The following is a 19,102-nucleotide window of genomic DNA, read 5'->3' as shown; positions in this document are numbered from 1 at the left end:
AAACACGAGTGATTAAAAAATTGAAAATTGCTGCTGCTAGTAGACACTGCTGGCAGTTTTGCTGACGCACTTGGTGTCATATGTCATGGTGAATGCGCTTGTCAACTTCTTCCATAGACCTGAAGGGTTAAGCCTATATTATAATATACATTTGTGTGTATATAAATATTTATTTTGTGTGCCTTCCATTGCCATTAAACCCCTGGAGGGTTCACAAACCCATTTCCTTCACTTGTTGTGTATCAGACATTCTCCAAAAACTAAACATTACCCAAAAAGTTAAGGTATTTCAGGTTTAATTCTTACCTCATAGGCTGCGATGGTAACTTGCTGTACAAACTTTATTTCCAGTAAAAATATTAAAATACATTGATAAGTACTACAAAAATTTGTTATCCGTTACTAAAAGCAATAATCTATACAAACATAGCCGGACATATTCACTTATCAGTTCCAACAAAGATGTAGACAATGCTTGGCTAACTACAATTTCAAGTTTCTTATACCAGCTGCTCAAATATTAAAGCCATGATACTTAACTGCTCCTCAGGGGGCAGTCCAGATTTTCAGGGGTGGAGCTAAGGGTTTGAAAGAAGCTCAGGGGTGGGGTTTAAAACACCCAAATTTTAGGATTCAATAGGTAAGAATTGTATTAAAGCTGTAGTCTGGCATTGCTTGAAATTCTAGATTTATAACACAAAGCTTTGATTGATTCGGTGATCTTTCTTTGGTCCATATCTCGTGACAAGAATTGTAAGAACCATTAGTGCCACCGCAGACTTGTTTACACTTTTATTTTTTTTTTAGAATTTGTATTTCTCTGAAAGAAACTCACCATTGTTAAAATAGAAGTTAAAATATTAGACAGACATGATAAAATAAATATATTTTTTCAGATATCTACATTCATCCCAACATATACTCAGTAGCAATGAAATCATATTGACACAACAGCTTCAGTGTACGGGGACTCAAATGCTGCCATGGAGTTGTCAATACATTTCTAGTCTTAGATACAACGCACGGCAATGAACAACGGCAGAAGCGTGACGGACGGACCATACTAGACGCGGTTTTTGGGGGTAACATTTATCTTTGGCAGAATTTCCTGCTTGCACCAATTTCTCATTTCAGCCATTGCTATATGGTACTGCACTGCTTTTAAGAACCCCTTACCGCAATGAACAATAACGCATGTAACATTTCATTGTACACTGCGGTGCCATTTATAATGGATGGCAACCTAATGCACCTTGCCATGGATAATGCACATGAATTGTAATTGCAAAGGGTCAGGGATTTCTTTGCACAGAAACAAGGACTAGGGGGGCTCTTATACTTCCTAATACCAACCCTATCTACCTATCATCTCTCAGATTAAAGAAACAGACTACTAGCCCCGTGGTAGTTAATATGTCTTTTTTCATAGTATTGTAGTGTTTATATGTACGATTTGTGGAATGAAAATCAGGATTATCTTTTGTTTGTAAGAGGAAGATTCACATACAATATATAATCCTATCTACAATAGTATGTTCTGCATTTTCCTTTGGCAAGACTATTATACGCTAGGATACTTCTCTCAGATGGCCCAATCATTTATTACTGACTGGATACAGGTATGGCCGTGTCATCCTACTTCCACTTTATTATTGTCCCAGGCACACAAAGGCCAAAAATACCATTTCAATAAATAACAATCAGATAGACGGGTATAGTCCTGTGAGCCCCTTATACTGACAAATTAGATTGCCGATAACGGCATACTGACCAAAAGTATGAGAGCGACTTAACGGTGGTCGATAATTTTGTGTAAGAAGTTATACTTATCTCAGAAGGGCCAAATAAAATCTTCCCAGCCCAGCACTGCACCAACTATTGCATGACCAAAACTCCACTGGAAATCCTGTCTGCAGCCTGATAATGGATACTTAAGTCAATGGATTTCCGGAAATAAAACAAGATGGTGTGGTGCTGGAAGGAAGGTTTGGGAAATACCTTTTATAGACAAATATGATATATTCCAAAATAACTCGGCACAGGAAAAGCCTGAATAGGGGCAAACACAGCACTTACCCTTTCAATGACAGTGGTTTACATAGATCATTGTTTCACATGTGCATTAAAGTGTTTCTAAACCCAAAAACAAAAATGTAATATATTGCAGCTGACCAATCCTTAGATGTGGTTTAATTAGCTTTGTTTTTCCGGGTGTCATCCTTTGGTTTTTACCTGGAAATCCTGCAAATTTGCACACTTCATTCTGGCTGTTCAGTCCTCCACTGCATCTACGGAGGGAGCCATTGCTGGACTTAAATCATGATGGCCTTGTTATCTCTCCATTGCATAGGGGGAGATGGAATTAGTAGTTAACACTACCATAACAGCTTTGCTTTCAGAGCAGATCATAAGAAAAAACATGGACTCAATTAAAAAGGACCAAACTATTAGTAAGCTGCAATGTATTTCTCTTTTGTTCTTTGGTTTAGTTATTCTTTGACAACGTGGGTTTGAAATTAAAATCTTTCTACATAGTGATCATTACATTCATTTATACGATTCTTGCTGGGTAAAATAGAGTTTCAAGAAGAGCACACTGATATTTTGGTGTAATATACAGGAGTCTGTTCTCACGCGCGCAGAGAGCAGGGGAGGTAGAATACGTGTTGTATATTTCCTATATATTTCCTATCAATGCCTTTTATATAGAATCTTCATTACATTGAGTATAATGTCCTCCAATAATATAGAATGTTGCAGTCACTCCTGGATTGGTTGCATTGCTGCCGCCATGGACTTAAATCCTCATTCATTGCGATGTGGAGCACACAGGTGTCTGATACGAAAGCCGGTGTCATGGATCGTCCCTGCCGCTGCACCAGATCTCTTTCAGGTTGCTGAATGATATTTCAGATATGATCAGTAAAATCCAAATAATAAAACAATTATACTGCCAGTGCATTAAACTACTAAAACACAAAATACAATCTATAAAAAGGAAATCACCAATGTTCAACTAAATCAAGGCAAATCGGCAGTTACTAGCCAATGTCATACAATGTCGCCCTTCTGATTTGAACACGATATTATTATTCTAAGGCTGACGGCAAAACGCTCTGCACTAAATGCAAAATCATTTCTACGGAATAAAGAAAAATAAAACAGTCTTTCAGAATTCTCCTGTCAATCTGGAAATTCCTTGGGATAGAGGACATTGGACTGGAACTATAAGACATTATAATAGACCATATCTTTCATGGATTGATCAGTCGGTGAACTGTTCTCTTCAGTCCCATTGTCTGCTTCACCATATTCATAAGAGTTCTCTTCATAATCTTCCATCTCTTGCTGGCTGTCCATTTCATTGGTTTCAGTATCTGGGAGCTCCATCAAATGGTCTGCAAAGAGATTATTAAAGTTTAAAAAGAGGAAGTGAGAGGATCAACAGGCCTTAAGTCCATCAAACTCCAAAATGAACCAGTTCAGCTCTCCTTTATTATTATTATTATTATTATTATTGCTACTATGCTATACTAAAGCCAACCTATCATCACATTTTTAACATTATGTAAAAAAGTGGCTTTCCCTTTTAGATAATGAAAAAAATATTTTTCTTTTCTAATCTGTATGGGGAGTATCCCTGGAGGCTGCAGGTTTCCCCTTCAATCTTTACCAATGCGGCAGTAAAGACAGAAAGGGATATTCTTGTGTTACATATCCTAGGATCCTGTGGACTGCTCCTTCTGCACATGCCTGAGATTGTGTATGTGTCAATAGAGGTTTATTTATCATAAAAAAAAAACAAGAGCTCGATCTCACACATGTGCAGTAAGAACTCTTTTACATTTGGAGAAAGACACATCACCTGATCTCATGCCTGCACCATTCGAAATTGGGCGCTGAGAAAGAACCTGAAGAGGAGGAAAGCCAAGACAGCACGGGACCCGTTTGTAGAGGGATCTTACAGAGTAGGTGATATTTTTATTTTTTAGTGAAATTTCCACTTTAAGTAATGATAAAGTTATCAGCAAATAAACAGGCTCAGAGTAATATATGCATTGAATTTTTTTTGGTAATGTAATATTGAATGATCACTGCTAGTAGCAGCATTCAAGGAAGTGTCAAAAGGAAATATATGCGCTTTCGTGAGTTTTGCTCATTCATTGTCCATATTTACTATCCATCCTATATTTATGCTGTATGCAAACAGGCGCTCTTCTTACATTTTTTTTTCTGCTTTGTTTCTAGTGTCAAATTTACCAGCAGTGTGCGAGGAATAAAGCTGTTATTAATATCATTACACAGTGTTTATGCCAATAACTATCCCTCATCTATTGTCCATAGTCATATGTCATTATTACAGTCTAAGGTCAATTTGGCGTAAGCCAATTACCCTAACTGCATGTATTTGGGATGTGGGAGGAAACCAGAGTACTCAGAGAAAAACCACGCAAATACTGGGAGAACCTGCAAACTCCATGCAGATAGTGTCCAGAATCTGGGACCTAGCGGTGCAAAGGCCAGAGTGCTAACTCTGAGCCACTGTGCTGCCCATGACTGACATTTTTTAGTTTTGCGCAGAGCAAGGAATAATCTATAAGATTAAATTTTGCTGTTTGCATCTATCTAAGGAAATCTCTCCCTCTTATGTGTCCTAAAGACACCACAGGAAATAAAAGGGAAACTCTCCAAAGTGAGCAAAGATTTAATCACAGATGTTTCCAGAAACAAAACGGTGACCCCATTGGAGTAAAACTAGGTGAACCAGCAAACCTGGATTTCTTAAAAGTCATATGCCGTTTGTTAGCAAATGTTTTTAATCCTGAACCAGATCCATTCTAGGCTTTCTGAATCACCCAGCTTCACTGATGAAAGTGTATCCTCTCTTGGAGAACTTTTATAAATCAGGCCTAATGAGTCTGTGGTTGTCTGAAATAATAATAATAATGAAGAGAACTCATTTTAGGCGTCTGTTCCTCAGGCAAACAGCAAATGGTAAAGAGTTGAGGATGTGTTGGCTGAAGTAGTGAGGAAGTAGCAAAGTACAATTGCTGCATGAAAGGAAGCTCATGCGGTGACAAAGTGAACACATTTGTTTTATTTGACATTACGCAAAATAAAAGAAATGAGAAGGCAAAAAGCACTCCCTGGGACTTTCAACAGTTAATGATCACAATGTATATAAAACACTATAAAATACTAATTTTTTTAAAGCATGATCAAAATACATAAAAAACACATTATCCACTGTATCACATATTAGGTGTCTTTTATATTGATGTTAGAGATATGGTCCATGCGTTTCGCAGAGCATAGTCCGCTTCATCAAAATATGGTCTACGCATTTTGCTGGGCATAGTCCGCTTCATCAGGAACAAAGCCATGCAATGACCAGGTCAGCAAGACAAATCTTTCACAGTGAAAGAACTGCCTGGCTGACCCGGGTGCGGTCTATGTATAGTTTATATATGTTTTATATATATATTTAATTGTTTTGCCATTGTAGGTCGTTTTGTTTCTGATAAAGTTGACTAGGCTCTGCATAGACCATATGTGTAACATTGATATAAAAGACACCTAATATATAATACAGTGGATAACATGTTTTTATGTATTTTAATCATGCTTTAAATAAATTAGTATTTTTATGGTGTTTTATATACATTGTGATCATCGTTAACTGTTGAAAGTGCCTAAAAAGTCCCAGGGAGTGCTTTTTTGTTTCTCCCTTTTGTTTAGCATAATAATAAATTAGGAATATGGCATAGATGATAGATTAACAGGAAGGGGAATTGCCTATTTTCAGACATTTCACTAAAATATAAAAAGTGATTCATTTTTGTGTATTTTTTTTTTCTCTTTACAAATAGCCAGTGATCCTCTTACCTTGATTCTCTAATGTGATATCCATTACTCCATGTTTCACTTTCATGTGACGACTGAGGTTTCCTTTCAAATTGAACTTGCTGGAACAATAGGGACATTTAAAAGGCTTGTATCCCGCATGGAGGTGCATGTGGCCCAGCAGGTTGTACATTCGATTGAAAGATTTACCGCAAACCTGAAGAACAAAATAAAACAAACAGGTGAGAATATTGCTGCTTATTTCTAGTATGACACATAGCGTGCGAATTCAGGAAACAAAAATAAAGGCAAAATTTGTGTTCTCACATTCCCCGTAACAGAATGTAACATGACTCTGAAATCACAGATTCTATATATGTGATTTATATATGTAGTCACTGCAGATTTTGGTGTAAGACATTACTAAACTTACCAGTTGTCCAGAACTAGCTACTATGGCAGTGTAATCCTCTTCTATTGATAGATATGATGTTTTTTTTAATAGTGATTTATACTACAGAATGGCTGCATGTGAGAGTAACAGTGACACTGAGATTTCTGCTCAGCTTGAGACAATTCCATAATATTAATATGGCGTAGGTAATAAAATTTATGCTGTATGTGTATTTTGTGTTTTATTCCCCCACTGACAATTCTATGGCTTGGAATGACCTAATGAGCAGTGACAGCAGGTTTTATGCCTCGTACCTTAATAATATTATAATTAATAAACAGGATTTATAATGCTCCAACATGTTACACATCGCTGTACAATAAATAGGGGTTGCAAATGACAGACAGATACAGACAGTGACACAGGAGGAGGATAGGACCCTGCCCTGAAGAGCTTACAATCTAGGAGGTGGGGGAAGTATCACACAATAGAAGGGGGATATGGAATGGTGGGTGAGTAGTGAGGATTTAAGAGACAGAAGGGTAGGTGAGTATAAAAAGATTTTTGAGTGCTCTTTAAAGTGAACAGAAAGTAGGAGCAAGCGGAATAGGACGAGAAAGACCATTCCAGAGAGTCGGGGCAGCTCTAGAAAAGTCTTGGAGCCGTGCATGTGATGAGGTTATGAGTGACAAATTCATTAGTAGGTCATTGGAGGAGTAAACAGAGCCAGCTAGGGGAATATTTTCCTACCTTGCATTTGAACGGCTTGACCGGTGAGTGAACGATCATATGGGTCTTCAGAGTTTGCTTCTGTACAAAGGTCTTAAAGCAGATATGGCACTGGAATGGGCGGACGCTGGCATGGATCAGCATGTGGCGCTTCATGTTGGCGTGCAGAGTGAATTCCCGCCCGCAAACCTCACACTTAAACTCCTTTACACCCTGAAACAAACAAAGAAGAACAAATATTATCACAAAACACATCACACAGCAAAGTACAGGAGGGAGTTTCAAAGAAACAAAGCTGAAATTGTCAATAAGAACATGTACGGAGAAATTGATCATAAAAAGATGGATGCAATGGAATGACTTATGCGTTTTGTAGATTTTGACCATTATAACGCATTGCTTTGGGAAGTTATGAACATAAAGTTTTGCTTCGGAGTTAAACACATAACCAGGAGGCGTCCGGTGGGATGTGAATGTCACATTCATTTGATGATGGAACGAGTGAACTGCCTTGCATTTGCTGCATCACCCATGTTGTGATGGTCTGGATTGGCCTTCTGGAGTCGGATATTCTGCATATTTTGTTGTATTCCATATACTTATTGTATAGGAAAGTCCACAATGAAGTGAAGAAAGAGCCCTATATGTTCTGTACAAAATGAAACACTGAGATAATTATATGTTAAACTGTCACAACGTCAGTATGGGGTCAGGGAGAAATCGGCTGAAAAACGTTTGCAAAAAGGTGACCAACGACGCAGATGAACAAGGATTGATGTTGGAAATGAACAACCGTCACGGCAGATCTGATTGGCTGACGATCGTTCACTATCGCGTTTACAGTCGTTTAGTGATCGTGGATGTTTCTGCAATACACTTTCTCCTTTACACGTCACTCCCTGCATCGTTCAAACGATTGTATCTAGCGTGTGTACAATATTGGTGGATTTTATTTGAACGGTCGTAACGTTACAACATGTACAGAAATGTGCACAATACCATCGTTCAAGTATAACCGTTGATCGGTCATAATCGTTCGTTTTCTAACGATAATATTTGGAAGTGTGTACGTAGCTTTACAGACAGACAAAAAGATGATTGGTGTCACTTAAACTGACCGGAGAGGTGCAAACTGCTCATTGCTCACGGAACCTCTAGCAAACTCCGGAGGAACCTTGGTTGATTCTGATGTGTTTCCTAAATTATAATTATATAATTATCACACCGATACATCAAGCTGTCTATTACAGAGATCGCAAGAGCGTAGTTAAAGGTCACTTTTTGGAATGAAGCAAATGAATCTACCAATATACTTTGGAATGTGGAAGGGAACTGGAGTGCCTATAGGAACCCACAATATGAAACTGCTCCACATTATCAGGGGTTTTATTAATGTAAGATTGGGTTTTATAGACTTTTGTATCTTCTGTATTATTTCCCCTGATTTCCCATGATTGCTTGAAATAATACTTTATAACATTGTCTATAGGCATTCAGTGAAAGCAATAGCTGAGCTATCAATGCCAACAAACACTAGTTTTTCTATATTTTCCAAATTTAGCCCCTCGTGGAATCTATAGATTCTTCTACAGCACGCAGAGCTTTTTATAGGCCATTGGGAGTGCATTTCCTGAATCTTTGCTGTGCGACTTCCTCTCTCATATTGGCTTCCTGAATCACCAGTCATACCGGTAATATTTCAGAATTAAACCTTTAATGTTTTGGCTGTAAGAAATTAACAAGGAGCCCCAGGGTTCCTCCAGATGTTGCTCGGGGTTCCTTAATCTGTGAATAATTGACATCCCATTGGATGATGCCTGCATAGTTCTGGGGCTTTTTTTCCACTGACCGCCAATATATTGGTTTTAACAGGGGTTCCCTGAGGCCTAAAAATATTTTCAGAGGTTTCTCAGGGGTAAAATGGCTGAGAAAGGCTGCTGTAGAATAAATGGTTGGCTAACATCATTCCTCCACCTCTTAGATTGTAAGCTCTTCTGGTCAGAGTCTTCTACTTCTCCTGTGTCACTGTCTGTATCTGCAACCTCCATTTAATGTACTGTGCTGCGTAATATGTTGGCTCTTTATAAATACATGTTATTAATAATAATGTCCCAGAGCTCAATGGTCAGCAAATCAAATCCTATGGCAAATGAGACAGCTTCCATACAGAAATTATACCTTTATATTAAACTTCAGCTTCGGGTTTACCATACAAACTATTCTGTTTTCCTTTCATAGGGCTGATTTATTAAAGCTCTCCAGGACTGGAGAAGATAGACTATCAATGAAGAACTTGGGTGATCCAGCAAACCTGGAATGGATTAAGTCCAGTATTGAAACATTTGCCAAATAATTGCAAATTATTAAAAAACAAATCCAAGTGTTTTTCTATAATTTATTTCGATACTTTGATGAAATTGATTGAATAAGGTGGTTTTTTGAAAGGATTTTTTTATTTCAATACATATCAATTATCAAATAGTTATATTATTTATTTGCTGTGCATGTATGGATTTAGACTTTAATTGTGCAAAAGAACAGCAAATAACTATTGTGTGAGCATTGCAATAGGGGAAGCTGAGCCTTTGTACAGAATGAGGATGTATGACAAGCCTCATGTACATAAATAACTCCAAAGTATCACAATTCTACACATGCAATAGATCTCTTTTACATGTTTATCTGAAAAATAATTTTAAAAAGGTTTGCATGCCCTTTAACAGAAAGTTATAAAGCAGCAGTGAGATGTTTTCGTCCAGATAACACTAGAGGGAGCCAGATAGCTCTGTATGGGAAATGTCAGGGAAAAGTTACTATAATATACAGTATTTATATAGCGCCGACCTATTACACAGCTCTGTACAAAGTCCATAGTCATGTCACTAACTGACCCTTAAATAGGTTTACAATTTAATGCCCCTACCACAGTCATAGGTCATTATCACAGTCTAGGGTCAATTTGGAGGAGAAGCCAATTAACCTCACTGCATGCTGCAGTTTAGAATAAGAACAGATAAATACTGGCACAGACGCAGCTTTTTAATGCATTACAGGGATATTGTACTAAATGTTAGGCATCATATAGAGTATTATCATTGTAAACTCCTATACAGGAAGATACAAGCGTTGTTGATCATTTCATGCATTGTCTGTAGGTTGGAGAATCATATGAGCTATAGACAATTATACGATTGTTTCAGCTTCCTTGGGTGTTACCTATATCCTGACTTCCTTTGCAGCATATTTTATTTATATATAATATCAGTACTTGTATAATATTGTTCTACCATATCCAGCCTGCTCTGCTTTGTTCATATTCCAGCCAGAGGGGTTTCTGTGAACATACTTGCCCATTGTTGAACCCAGAAGCCAGGTGGGACAAAATTGTAGGTGGATGGCAGTCCCTTTATTGTGACCCAACTCTTCAGTAACCACCCTAAAACAGCCGGGTGGTTACTGAAAAGTGCCGGGTGGTGAGCCTGGCTAAAAGGGAACGGAGATCACTGCTGGCCTAATTCTTTACAATTTACCATAACTTTTATGAAGTGTTTTATGTTATTAGGATTGTGCTGGAACATACTTTTTAAGCAGAGGTAAAGTTTCCATGGTGGCTCACTAGTTAGCCTTTGCAGCGCTAGGTTTGAATCTCAGCCAGGACACTATCTGCATGGAGTTTGCAGGTTCTCCCTGTGTTTGCGTGGGTTTCCTCCGGGTACTCCGGTTTCCTCCCACATCCCAAAAACATGCAGTTAGGTTATTTGGCTGCCCCCCAAATTGACTTTAGACTGTATTAAAGACATATAACAATGGTAGGGACATTAGATTGTGAGCTCCTTTGAGAGACAGCTAGTGACATGACTATGGGCTTTGTACAGAGCTGCATAATATGTTGGCGGGCTATAAATAAGATAATATGAATAATAAAAATCCACAATTAGGCAGGTTAGAAAGAGACAGGTAATGTGCCTTCTGCAATAACCCCTCCTATTCACCTGATTGCTCAACTGCGCATGCCTAGCTTCTGCATTGGTTACCCAACAATCCTGACTTCCCCTGCACATGCTGGGAATAAGGATGGACAAAGATCATTGTTAGGAAGAGGAGAAGAAGATGGTGGAGCTCTGTGAGGGAATGGGGACAGATGGGTATTGAGGGTTTAGTTCCACCTTAAGATAAGGAAACAACACGACTCCTTGTACTATAAAACTAAAAAGAGAACCTGTCTTTTAAAACAAAGCAACCAATCACATTCCGCTATACCAAGCAGGAAAAAAAAGGAGAATTTCACTGGTTGCAGTGGCCAACAGGAACAAACCTTTTCTCAGAAAAATTTTGGCCCTGATTTGTTAAAGCTCTCCCAGGCTGGAGAGGATACACTTTCATCAGTGAAGCTGGGTGATCCAGCAAACCTAGAATGCATTTCCTAAAAGTCATTTGCTGTTTGTTAGCAATGTTTTTATTCCTGGACCAGATCTTGTCCAGGTTTTCTGGATCACCCAAGTGATGAGTGTATCTTCTCCAGCCTTGGAGAGTTTTACTAAATCAGGCCCTTAGTCTCAATGCCCACAGTCTATAGACCTACCTTGTGTGTAAGTGAATGCTGTTTGAGATGATGAATCTGGCTGAATTCCATGCCGCACTCTTTACAGACAAACGGTCGGACATTTTGATGCTTAAGCATATGGTTTTGTAGCTGGCTGCGGTAGTGGAAGGATTTGTTGCACTCCATACATTGGTACATTGTGGGTCCCTGGTGCGAGGAGATATGACGTTTCAATTGGGTCAGCGTAGCAAAGTCCAGTCCACACTCAACACAGACATGGCATCTGCCGTTTTCATGTTTCACTTCGTGGGCTTTAAGCTCGCTGGGATAGGCGAAGCCCCGACCGCAGAACCGGCAGCTGTAAGGTTTGATGTCTGTGTGCAGCAACATGTGTCTTTTCAGGTGGCTGGTCTGTGTAAATGCTTTGTTGCAAACTTCACACTTGTGTGGCCTGGTTCCCTGGTGGGTGAGGAGATGGGTTTGTAAGTGGCTTGGCTGTTTGAATAGCTTGTTGCAATGTGGACACGAGTGAGGTTTGATCCCGCTATGCCCCAGAATGTGTGTGACGAGGTTGTATTTTGAGGTATAGGATTTCTCACACATTCGGCACTGCCATCGCTTTTGGCGGTCTCCAGCCTCCACCAGATAGGAATCGTCAATTTGGACATTTATGTCTAATCTATCCAGTTGGGCTTTTTTGTTACGCTCAGCGGAATCAGTTGCGTCTGTTTCAAAATCATTTGTCTCCGACCAAGAATAATTTTGTCCGTTTTCTTCCGTCTTAGGAGATGCAACCGCTGGAGCTCCGGTTTCACTGGACTGCATAAGGTTGGGATCATAATTACATTGACTTTCCATGCTGTTCATATTAGAATTCCCTGGAATTGGAGGCACGGGGTATGAATTTTGAAAAGATTGTTGACCCACGCGCCTGTAGTCTGCATCTGCCCCATGGCGCTGTCTTTCGCGATAATGTCGCCTCCTGGGCCGCCTACGGAACGTACTGAGGTCGATCATTTTCAAAGAACTGTTCTGTACAGTGTTATCACTTTCCTGTTCCTGAGTATTTTGTGGAAGCGTTTCCTCATTATCTGGCTCTTCGCTTTTGGTTTCCACCACCACTTGGCAGATTTCTCCTTCATCTCTTTCCTCCTCAACTTTTTCCGATTTAATTTTTGGAATTACTTTTACGGGCAGCCGTTTTTTACGCCTTGGATGCTTTTCTGGATCCAATCCTTCATCTTCCATGGAATCTGCCGTCTCCTTTCCCTCTGTGTTTATGAATATCTCTGGCGCTGGCTTTTCATCCTCAACTGGTCCATTATTTGAGCAATCATTTCTTGAGTTCAGAAACAAACTACTAGAACTGATGGAGGCACCAAAGAGCTCATTTTCTGACACCAGTCCCAAAACTGCAGCTTGTGCTAGAGAAAGCACCACCACGGCATCGGTCTGGGTGCCAAAGTCTGTGAGAGGACCCATGTTACAGACCATCAAGATGGCATGCCCCAACCTATGAGAAAAAAAAAAGGTATTTTTATAATAATGGTATTATTTTTCAATGACATACTACTATCAGTAAAGAAATAAAAACTATTTTGTGGCTATGAATAAACATAAGAGACATTAAGTTGATTTGGGCTTGATTATTATTATTTTTAAACAGGATTTACATAGCGCCAACATATTACACAGCGCTATACATTAAATAGGGGTTGCAATTGACAGACAGTGACACAGGAAGGAAGAAGAGACTCTGCCCTGAAGAGCTTACAATCTAGGAGGTAGGGGAAGTATCACACAATAGGAGGGATCATGCAACAATCTCATATTGATCCCTGATCCTGTTGGCCAACCACTGTTTGGAAATTAAATTAGCAACGCATCTGCCTGCACCACTCATATTCTCTACAGCGACATATGAATATTTGGCAGAGCCCAACACAAATTTATTCTATGCCTTTATTTTGTGCCTTTTCTTCAACAAGCCAGGCATGCAAAAAGTGTTTAACATCAGATTTATTATTTGTTCCCGGTTATTACAATTACAGATCAGTGACCTGTAACTAGCATGGTTTGCCCCGTGAGTGTCGACCTCAGCAGAGCCATTCTGCAGAGCCCCAACAAATTGCTGACCCTTTAAAGGACATGTTACCTGAAACTACAATGCTATGGGACTTGTGACTGGTATGTTTTTCCAATTTCACACCTCCAGTCTGATTCCACAATACCTGCTTGTGTGACTATAGCATATCAAGCTTTACAGCTTAGGTACACATTATAAACCATGGCACAGAACCTACCAGGAGTCTTGCAAGGATCTGGGACATAATACCGCTAACTTGATTTTGCATGCTTGAAGCATAACTAAAAAAATCCACAGTCGGGCAGGTCATTATTGCAGGAGGATGTCCCTTCTGCAGTAATCCTTCCTACCTGCCTGATTGCTCTGGTATCTGTCAAAAAAGCTGAGCTGTGCATGCCCAGCAATCCCGGCTTCCCCTGCACATGCTGAGAATGAATGGACTCCAGCACACCTGCATAGGGGTTACATCATCCCGGGCCTGGCCAATCAAGGTGGTCGAAGATCGTTTATGGGAAGAGGACATAGAAGATGTTGGCAGTGCCCTGCAAGGGAATGGGGGTTGATTATCACGTGATTAGTTCCCCTTTGAGCTCCAAGGTCTGTCATCTTTATCCACTGACCAGGAACAATGGTTGTTGAAAGATGTGAAAACAAGGTGTTTGGACAACTGTTATTCACATGATGTTGCAAGCAATTCATCGAGTAGTGAATCCAAGCATGCATGTAAAGTTATTGCATGGTAATTTATTTTATACTGCAATAGAACTTCAAGATAAAGTATTAAATATTTACTTTCACTGTGCCTCTACTTGATTATTTTTTAGTGTTAGGGGTGCTCTCGTATATCCTCCAGTTCCAAAACTCTTCCTGGACGCTGAAAAATCTAGAATCATCTCAATGCAAATAAAGATTGATTGGCAATGTGATTATAAGATTTATTCTCATTGGTTGAAAAGAATATTACATATAGATAATAATAAAAGATCTTTATCCTGGTTATTTCATCATTTATAATGAATCATGTTATGACTACAGGGCAATTGTGGAAGAAATTCCATGGAAATTCAAGGAGAACCTGGTGGAAAATTGCTGCTTCTATCTGTTATATGTGATTGCAATTATTACTCCCTGCCTGGGTCCAGTCACTTGATTTTCCATGTTTAGCGGCTGCAATGGAATACCGTTCCTGTCTCACACAGTAAATGACAAATGGAATGGAATATGCAGCCCTTTAAACCATAATTCCAGAGTATATCTATTTTTAAAGAGGAGGATAAGAATATTAACAGATGCTGTAATTGTAAGAAAACATTGCAGAGACCAAAAATTAATTGTTGTAATGGAAAAGGGATCTAGGAAGAATACGGCGTTCCAGACATGATCTCTGGATAATTGGTAATCACAGGGGGCCAACAAAATGCCTGGGACATAGAAAAGTAGGAGCTGGTGACACTCCTACTATGTGTTAAAGTTACAGACACACCACAAATTAACAAATAGAAAACTTATTACAAGCTATTCCATTTCTTAATTTTGTTTGAACTGTGCCCAAGCGTTTACACTTTGTAGTCTTTACAACATATTGTTCCTCATTGCTCTGTGCCACGTCTCTGAACTACCCCAAGAATACCCTATACATGGCACATGAAGGTCACATGACTGAACGCACGCGTCCATGTCCTATTATATTTTTGCACATGTGCCCCCTCCTCATACATTTTTCTGGTTTTAGTTTGGAGCACACACAAAAGGGTAGCAACATAAAGGCCCCATGCAAGGCATAGTAACCACCTAGAAAATAGAGGAAAGTATGGGCATTATGATAAGCAAAATGCAAGGTATGGTGGCTTGGTTGCTAGAACTATTGCCTCTGCAGCACCAGGGTCCAAAGTTCAAATCTCAGCCAGGATACTTTACATAGAGTTTGTATGTTCTCTCCATGTTTGCATGGGATTCCAGTTTTCTAACATCCCACAAACATGCAGGATAATTGGATTCCCCCCAAAAATTGGCCTTAGATTGTGTTGATGACATTTGGGTAACGAAAGTCCCATAATACTTGTGCACGTGTCCCCTTCTCATACAGTTTTCTGGTTTTGTCTGGGAGCACACACAAAAGGGTGGCTACATAAGGGCTTCATGAGACCTTGGAAGGCAGTGTAGCCCTGAAAAAAAGATATGAGCATCATGATAAGCAAAATGCAAGCTATGGTGGCTTGGCTGCTCTGGCCTTTGCAGCACCAAGGTTCAAATCTCAGCCAGGATAATTTACATATAGTTTTTATGTCCTCTCCATGTTTGAATGAATTTCCTCCAGTCATTCCAGTTTTGTAACACATCCCAAAAAATATGCAGGACAATTGGCTTCCCCCAAAATTGACCTTAGACTGTGTTAATGACTATGGTAGGACATTAGATTGTCAGCTCCTTTGAGGGACAGCTAGTGACATGACTATGGACTTGTTAATCGCTGCGTAATATATTGGCGCTATATAAATGCAAGGTAATAAAAAAAAGGCATAGACAGGCTTAAAATTCACACTGTGTTAAATCTTTGTAGGTGCCAAGGTCAGTTTTTTTACATATGATTTTTATTAAAATAATTCAGGCTGTCAGAATCCATCATTATGGCGATTATTAAAACTGCAAAAAGTTAGTTGTTCAGATATCTATCTTCACTTATTACAGAGATGTAAACCTGTCCAGTAGTTCTCCTGCCGGTGGATAGTTAAGGGGCACAAACCAAGAAATCCTTACTGGCATCAATCCGTATTTACTCTTCTCTCTGTCTGAAGCTCCAGGGCAACAAGTGCAGGAAAGTGCAAAGACTGCAGACACATTCAAAGAAAAACACACCATATCCAAGAAAACTCTCCAATTCACATCAGAAACACTCACAATGTATATAAATGTCACTAGAATATTAGAGAGAAATAAATATATAAGTGGCAGCTGTTGCCTGTTTATATTAAAACTAAACATTTTCTTTCTCATGGAACTGTGGCTTCCAATTATAATAAAATAAATAGAATAGAATAATTATAATAGAAAAATAGAATAATTATAGAATAATTATAAAACAGTCATTTAAAAAGGTGAAATATTTTCATGGACAATTATATGTTTCTAGATACCTAGAATATGGAAGCGACGACGACGACGCAAAATTTGCTTCCAAATTGACCAAATAAAAAAAGCAAAAAAAATACACTTTATGTGGATCAAAAAACTTAAAGCGGACCGATCACCAGAATTTTTACTTTACATAAAACTGTAGAGAACCCTTAGATGTAAGGGAGGGATAGATAGATAGATAGATAGATAGATAGATAGATAGATAGATAGATAGATAGATAGATAGATAGAAACTTTGGAAACAGATTAAAAAAAAAGAAGAGGAAACTAGTTGCTGCAGAAGGATATTTGCTGATTATGAAAAAGCTATAGGTGGTGATTAGAACATTTTAGATTCAAAATAAAATGATAAATGTTAGGTTGACTGGATATGCAACCAAAATAGAAGACCCGGTTATACACCAACAGTGTGTGCTGGAACCCCGGCAGATTCACAAAATGTTGTCAGTACATTGGAAGGCACGGTACAAAAGGTAAGAGCAAAGAAAGGGTTAAACAGGAAGAGTGTGTGAGAGCCAGACAAAGAGGGAAAAAAAGTCAGACAGAGGAGGAGACAGCTGCAGAAACAAGGGACACTGTCACATAGGGAGGGAGGACAGGAAAAGACCGAAAGAAAGAAGGAGGGGGAGAAAGCCTGCAGAAAAAGAGAAAGAGAAGAAAAGCAGAAAAAGAAAAAAGTAGAGACAAAGGAACAAAACAGGGCTTTGGAAATTACAACTCTGATATAGCAACACTTCAATACTGTAAATAATGCTGAAGTTTTTGTTGCCTGCTGTGTGCATTACATTCTTTTTATTATTAACCGGTATTTATATAGCGCCAACATATCACGCAGTGCTGTACAAAGTCGATAGTCATGTGACTAGCTGTCCCTCAAAGGGGCTCACAATCTAATAACCCTACCATGTCATTAACACAGTCTAAAGTTAATTTTAGAGGAAAGCAAATTAACCTAACTACATGTTTTTGGAAAGTGGGAGGACACCTAAACACAGGGAGAACCTGCAAACTCCATGCAGATAGTGTCCTGGCCGTGTCCCAGCCGAGGGTCCTGAACCTGGGACCCTCGGCTGAAAATACTAACCACTGCGCCACAGTGCTGCCTGGAATGAAACTTCATTATCCATCACACATCCTTCTCACCATGTCTATTGTATTATTTTTTAATCTTAAATGGTGTGTGAAGGTTTACAGGCAAATATTACTACAAACCATTGAAATATATACATGACACCCAGCACAGGCTCGACATTTGATTCCAATATATTTCAATTAAATTTATGCGACCTGTGCACAGATGATTGTCTTTGTAAATCCTAATTCTTGAAATAAGTGTTATCTAATAAGGGCTGATGGGCAGCTGTACCCTCGGTCTGGTATTGACCACTGAAATCTGGTGAGGTAGAAAATTCTAGTTTTGCGCCATCATGATCCATGCACCTATGTCATACATCTTCCTCCAAAACGTCTTTATGTGCAGGATTAATCTGTTTGGCCATATCTTATATCTGGCAGGACAAAATTCCCAAGCGCATGCACAGGATTAAACCATTTGCTCATGTCATGCGTCTTCCATTAAAACATCTCATGAACATGCGCAGGACGTATAGCAGATGGGAAACTCCAAAGCACTCCTGAAATATTATTCATGTCTTCAGGCAACCCCTTCTATAATTACTATATCCACAGCTCATAGTGTATTAGTGTGGTGGTCAGTGGGAAGAATTCCTCTTACATTGCTGGCCATTGGGAAGAATGTCACCCTTACAGATAGCCAAAAAGAACATTGGTGTCCCTTGCAACCTCTGGAGGAACTGATCGCCTGCCCAACAATCTGAATATTTTATGACCTACCGAGCGCTAGGTCTTTAGATGTTCATGCACTGTGTATAGGAAGAACAAGGGCTTTTTGTATATGCTCAGCTACTTCACACCTAGGAATAGGATGTAGAAATGTGTTAAAAAAATGGTGTGTGAACATTTTCCACAAAGGGGGTTGTTTGTGTGATTGTCTGGTTTTCTGTAAAACTATAAAACTTGTACACTTGGGAAACAACTAGCGATGTGTTAGAAACTGGCTGGTTTGCATGGAACTCCCACCCTGCCTAAGAACATATTCAAAAATCTAAATTCACTTACTGTGAAGGCCTTTAAAGCAGAACTTAAGTTTAGGTCAGGCTGGTCATCATGGCAGAAAGGGACAGGTGATAATTCTTCTGCCCGATCAATCTGGGAAACTGAATGAAAAAAGTCACCAAGATAACCGGCAATCCCGGCTTCTCCTGCACGTACCGGGAATGAATGAACTCCCACGCGTCTGTGCGTGAAGGACTTTATCCCAGTCAATCAATTGACCCAAAAAAGAGGGGAA

The 19,102-nt window shown here is 39.2% G+C and overlaps 1 protein-coding gene across 2 annotated transcripts in view; it reads right to left on the bottom strand.

Moving 5' to 3' along the window:
- Nucleotides 1-279: 279 nt before the first annotated feature.
- The window catches only part of ZNF710 (zinc finger protein 710), a 74,855-nt gene continuing 56,032 nt past the window's right edge, over nt 280-19,102 (bottom strand). For both annotated transcript variants that reach the window (XM_072402740.1, XM_072402741.1), the window contains exons 3-6: nt 11,550-13,023; nt 6,989-7,180; nt 5,887-6,061; nt 280-3,398 (exon numbers count right to left, since the gene is read on the bottom strand). In XM_072402740.1, coding sequence (XP_072258841.1) covers nt 3,226-3,398; nt 5,887-6,061; nt 6,989-7,180; nt 11,550-13,004 — 1,995 coding nt within the window. In that variant the 5' untranslated portion in view covers nt 13,005-13,023 and the 3' untranslated portion in view covers nt 280-3,225. The remainder of the gene's footprint in view (nt 3,399-5,886; nt 6,062-6,988; nt 7,181-11,549; nt 13,024-19,102) is intronic.

This window comes from Pyxicephalus adspersus, chromosome 2 (genome assembly GCF_032062135.1).
Source record: "Pyxicephalus adspersus chromosome 2, UCB_Pads_2.0, whole genome shotgun sequence".
NCBI lineage: Eukaryota > Metazoa > Chordata > Amphibia > Anura > Pyxicephalidae > Pyxicephalus > Pyxicephalus adspersus.
Note: the sequence above shows the minus strand (reverse complement) of the source record. Positions and strands in the feature narration are given on the sequence as shown.